This window comes from Acomys russatus, chromosome 5 (assembly GCF_903995435.1).
Source record: "Acomys russatus chromosome 5, mAcoRus1.1, whole genome shotgun sequence".
In the NCBI taxonomy this organism is placed as follows: Eukaryota; Metazoa; Chordata; class Mammalia; order Rodentia; family Muridae; genus Acomys; species Acomys russatus.
Genome location: NC_067141.1, coordinates 8304405 through 8309466, shown reverse-complemented (window position 1 = coordinate 8309466; position 5062 = coordinate 8304405). Strand labels below are relative to the sequence as shown.

The 5062-nt window shown below is 56.0% G+C and overlaps 1 protein-coding gene across 1 annotated transcript; it reads left to right on the top strand.

The window, feature by feature from the left end:
• The first annotated feature begins 373 nt into the window (after positions 1–373).
• On the top strand, positions 374–4436 carry Bcl7c (BAF chromatin remodeling complex subunit BCL7C). The gene is made up of 6 exons (XM_051145347.1): positions 374–674; positions 1155–1233; positions 1570–1678; positions 1764–1925; positions 3556–3641; positions 4224–4436. Exons 1-6 carry the CDS (start codon positions 583–585, stop codon positions 4347–4349), a joined length of 654 nt encoding a protein of 217 aa, XP_051001304.1. The 5' UTR covers positions 374–582; the 3' UTR covers positions 4350–4436.
• The last annotated feature ends 626 nt before the right edge of the window (positions 4437–5062 follow it).

Genomic DNA, 5062 nt, shown 5'->3' with positions numbered 1-5062 from the left:
CTGGCTGAGGAGGGCCCGATCTCCACTCGCGTACATGGCACCGTTAATGAGACTGCTGAATGAATGGGTGAACAAGTTAAGTTGAACAGCCTGGAGAGGGCAGACGCGCGCACACACTGCTTTTCAGGACGCCCACCCGCCGCGGACGCACACCACCAGGACAGTCCCTCCTCGCGCACCCCTGTGCCCACGTGGCCGGAACGCACCGCCTCGCTCGGGCCGCGCGCGTCCAGCGGCACAGCTGCCCCCCCAGCTCTCCCTCTCCGCTGCGGGCAGAGGGCGCTGTGCGTCCGTGCGCCCCGAGGGGCGGGCCCGGGCCGGGGCGGGGCTGGCCGGGCTTCCAGGCCGGGGCTCTAGCCGCCCGCGCCGCCCGGGCCGCTCCGGGGACGGGCCGGGGCGGGGCGCGGTCGCAGGAAGCCAGGCGGAGACGCGCGGAGGCGTTGGGGAGCGAGGGAGGGCGCGGCCAACTCCCGGAGGGACGGCAGGCCGAAAGAGCGGCACCGGGGCCTGGCGAGCAGCCTGAGATCGCCGGACCGCAGGCCGCCCCACCACGGGCTCTATCCTGGCCCCAGCCCCGCCAGCATGGCCGGCCGGACCGTACGGGCCGAGACCCGGAGCCGGGCCAAAGATGACATCAAGAAGGTGATGGCGACCATCGAGAAGGTCCGGAGATGGTGAGCGCTGCCCCTGGGCCAGGGACACAGCCAAGCCTCCTCCTCCAAACGTTTCCGCCCTTTCCTGGCCGGCAGCCCCCGCCCACCAGCTGTGGTGTTCTGAATCGACAGGGCTCCCCCTTGGCTTGGCAATCCCCAGAGGTCTACAAAGCGTGGTCCGGAGTGGTGCTTTCCCAGAGCGGGAGCCCTCATCGGATGCCCCGCCCCCTGAAGCTTTGACACTCTTGCAAGCGCGGGGCCCCGGGTCTCCGTTGCTTGAGTCCCCTGGCCAGGCCTTGGTGGCGCCCTGCTGAGTGCCCCAGGTGTCTGCAGGACCGCAGCTTCAACTTCTATCCGTCTATGCCTTGGGGTTTGCAGGACTCTTTCTGCTTCTGTGCCCTGTTAGCGAAGCTTTCCCTACCCTAGCACATCTTCCCAACCCTCCAGCTCTGTGGGGCTCCAACTTGGGCCTCCCTGAGCCAGTCTCCTGCCCTCCCACAGGGAGAAGCGCTGGGTGACTGTGGGTGACACGTCCCTTCGAATCTTCAAGTGGGTGCCTGTGGTGGATCCCCAGGAGGAGGTGAGCAAGCCCAAACCCCAACAGGCCTTGCATCTGTGCAACCTCAGGCAATTTTCCTCCACATCTTGGCCTCTGCCTTCAGTTGGCTTAAGAGACTCCAGTGTGGGGCTCAAGCAGATGGTAACGATTATTAGCTGGCATGGGCGCGCGCGCGCACACACACACACACACACACACACACTTTCTCCGAGTTCAAGATCTAAGTCAGTGTACACAACCTGAGGCAGAACCTCTTGTTTCTCTGAGCCTGAGTTTCCCTATTTGTACTGAGGGTTTTTGTAAGAGCTCACTAGACACTAACTAACTGGCTCTCTGGCTTACCTTTCTAACCCTCAGGAGAGGCGGAGGGCAGGAGGCGGGGCTGAGAGATCTCGTGGCCGGGAGAGACGAGGCAGGGGCACCAGTCCCAGAGCCGGTGGCCCCCTCATCCTGCTGGATCTCAATGGTACGTAGAGATTCTGGAATGGGGGCGAGGCAGAGGAAGCTCCTGGGGACCCTGTTGCCAACCAACTTGCCTTTTGCTTCCTCAGATGAGAACAGCAACCAGAGTTTCCATTCAGAGGGTTCATTGCAAAAAGGCACGGAGCCCAGCCCTGGGGGGACTCCCCAGCCCAGCCGCCCTGGCTCACCAACTGGACCCCCAGAAGCCATTACGGAAGATACTCAGCCACCACAGCTGGGCCAAGAGAGAGGTAGGACCACGTGGCCTCTCCTCGTCAAAGTCGAACCCACTATCATGTGTCCTTGGACCTTTGTCATGTCTGTGTCGTCCCCCCCCCCCCCCCCATCCTGCCTCCCTCAGGGGACCATCTGTGACCCTGACAGAAGTTACCTCCAGCAGCTGTCTCCTTCCTCTGGCTCTTAGATTTGTCGAGAGCACATCACCATTTGAAATTTGCATGCACATCTATTCCTTGGCTTGCTTACTGTCTTTTTCTGTTACCATCTCATGTCAACCACACCGATCTTGTTCATGTGGCATGTGCAAAAATGTTCAGTAAATACTTGCTCAGGGAATAAACAGTCCTGATAGTCACAGGGATTGATAGCAGCAGATCAATGCTTAGCAGACACCCTTTTCTGCTCAGCGTTCTTCTGAGCACTTCAGTGTTTTATGTTTTGTTTTTCTCATTTAATCTTCACTGTCATTTAATGGGAGCGGTGATCCTATTGTGATTCCTGTTTATACATAAGGACCGTGACATGCAGAGAGAGAGGCCCAGACTTACAGAGCCAGAGAGCCAACACCGTGGGCCTGAGCCCTCTTCAGCGCCTCTGCCTTTATGTAGTTGGTCCCTTGTCTGGTCAGTGCTGTTTCCCACGTGGGGTTGGTTTCTGTATCTTTGGCTCTGCCTCTCTTTCTCACTTCGACCTCTAGCCTTCTCACCTGTCTCTAGAGGCCTCTACACGGCTGCAGAACAGCCTTTTCTTTTTCTTTCTTTTTCTTTTTTTTTTTTTCTTTCTTTCGGTTTTTCAAGATAGGATTTCTCTGTATAGCTTTGGCTGTCTCTGCCTCCCGAGTGCTGGGATTAAAGGCGTACACCACGACGTCTGGCCTGAACAGCTTTTCCTAAAGCATAAAAGCACATCCTTCATGGCTCCCCATGGCCTGCGATTCCTTAGTTTGACACTGAGGCCTTTACAAACTGTTGCTGCTGAAATCCTCCCTCCCCATCCACATCAAGAACACCAGGGCTTGGGCCTCTGGGTCATGTCTAGATTGTTCCAAATACTTTTGCTAATGTAACATGTTAGGACGGGGATGCTGCCGAGCTGAAGAGTGCTTGTCTGACACGCCCTAGGCCCTGAGCCCCAGGTCTTGTGCAACAAAGTTGAATGAATGAATGAATGAATGAATGGGTGAACAAATGGGTGGAAATGCTAGCTAGCACATTCGATGTGCCAAACACTGTGGTATAAGGGCTTCGCCTGTGTTTCCTCACTTGGGCCCCCACGGCAGTCCTGTGTGCTATCACGGTCCCTGGTCCCACTCTGCAGATGGCTTCACTGAGGCTCAGAGAAATAGCTTGCTAAAGTCAGGAATTGAACTCAGTACAACATAGAAAATGTGGTCACTACGCACACACATGCACATCTTTCCCTCTGCTTAATTAAACTCTTGCTCTTCCTCGGCCTGTCTCCTGGCTCACTCCCCACTGACAAGATCCAACTTGACTCTTCCTTCCTTGGCAATCCAGTGTCCTGCGCTGGCTCCCATGGTGTTGTCATATGTGATCAGGGCCAGTCTGTTTAGTTTGTTCCCCACCCCCCCCTCCATCACTTCTCCCTGCTCAGTAGGTATCTGTCTCTTTGGCATTCCAGACCCAGGGGGTACGCCTGCAGGCGGCACCGATGAACCCCCGAAGCTGACCAAGGAGGAGCCTGTTCCAGAACTGCTGGAAGCCGAGGTGAGAGAGGTCAAAGGCTGGAGGCTGGCCTTACGGGGAGTGCGGGCCTCGGGGGGCGCAGGGAGACTGCATTCTAGGGTCCAGGAGGGAGATACGGACCTCGAACCCAGTGGAAGGTGTAGCTGGAGGTTGGATTCTTAGGTGAAGAGGAATGTTACAGACACCATCCTGAGGGCTGGATCATGGCTGATTTAAGAGCATTAGAAGCCTGAAATGATCTTGATGTTCCTCTTAGGATTAAAATAAATAAATAAATAAAAATAATCTAGGTTCAGAGTGCAGCTTGGCAGTACTTCAATTCCTAGGCGTGCACTAGAGCCTAGGCCCCCTGCATCACACAGACGTACATCCTAAGACACTGCCTTGCCTTTTCCTACAAGGACGAAGCTGATACACTTTTCTGAAAAATCATATTCTTTCCCCCAAACAGTGTTGCCATTGTTTTCGGTGCCTTACATTCTGGTTACTTTGTCCCTGGCCAGACTCTGGGTCCCCAGGGGAGTCAAGTGGAAAAGGCAGAGGCTAGGAGGCTGTACTCCTGGGTTAGAGTGGAGCTCACACCTGTCCGCCCTTCCTCTTCAGGCCCCTGAAGCTTACCCTGTCTTTGAGCCAGTGCCACCTGTCCCTGAGGCAGCCCAGGGTGACACAGAGGACTCGGAGGGCGCCCCCCCACTCAAGCGCATCTGCCCAAATGCCCCTGACCCCTGAGAAGCTGCCTGCCTCCTGTCCTGTTACTCCAAGGGCCCCATTTGACTTTTTATAAATAAAGACCCTTTTGTAATTTCGTGTCATGTCATTTCCCTGTCAAGGCTGGGGAGGGTCTTTGGAGACAGTTTTGGCTCATGCTCTGTTCCTCAGATCGGGTCACCGAGGATCTGAGATGACCTGTATTCACACCACCATTACATGTGCGGTGAGGGCTTGAGCCAGGACCACGCCTCCCTTGCACTCCCACCTTGTCCTCCCTCACCACCTTTCCCCAGGGCCTGGCAGACACTGCAGTTCCCATTTCACTCACAGGAACATAGGCCCAGAGGAAGCACCCACCCCCTTCCCTGCCCTCAGGAAGCTACAGCACCATGTCCCCAGGTGAACTGTCCCTTCTCTGTGGAGCCCTAAGCCCATATACTGCTGGCCTGAGTCCTTGCCACCTTGTCACCTCCTCCTAGGTGCCTTCCCGGATTCTAGGCTCCGTCAGCATCATTGCCTTTGAGTTCCCACAGCTCTTTAAGCTTCCTTCCCTTTGTCTCAACATTTGTCAGGCTGTCTGGGGACCATGAGTCTGTATGTCTGTCCTTTAGGCTGTGAGCATCTCAAGGATAGAACTAGGTTCCAGACATAACCTCGCTTGGCACTGAGAACACAGTGAGCCTAGCAAATGCTTCCTGATTGAATAAGTAAATAGGGCTGGGCATGGTGGC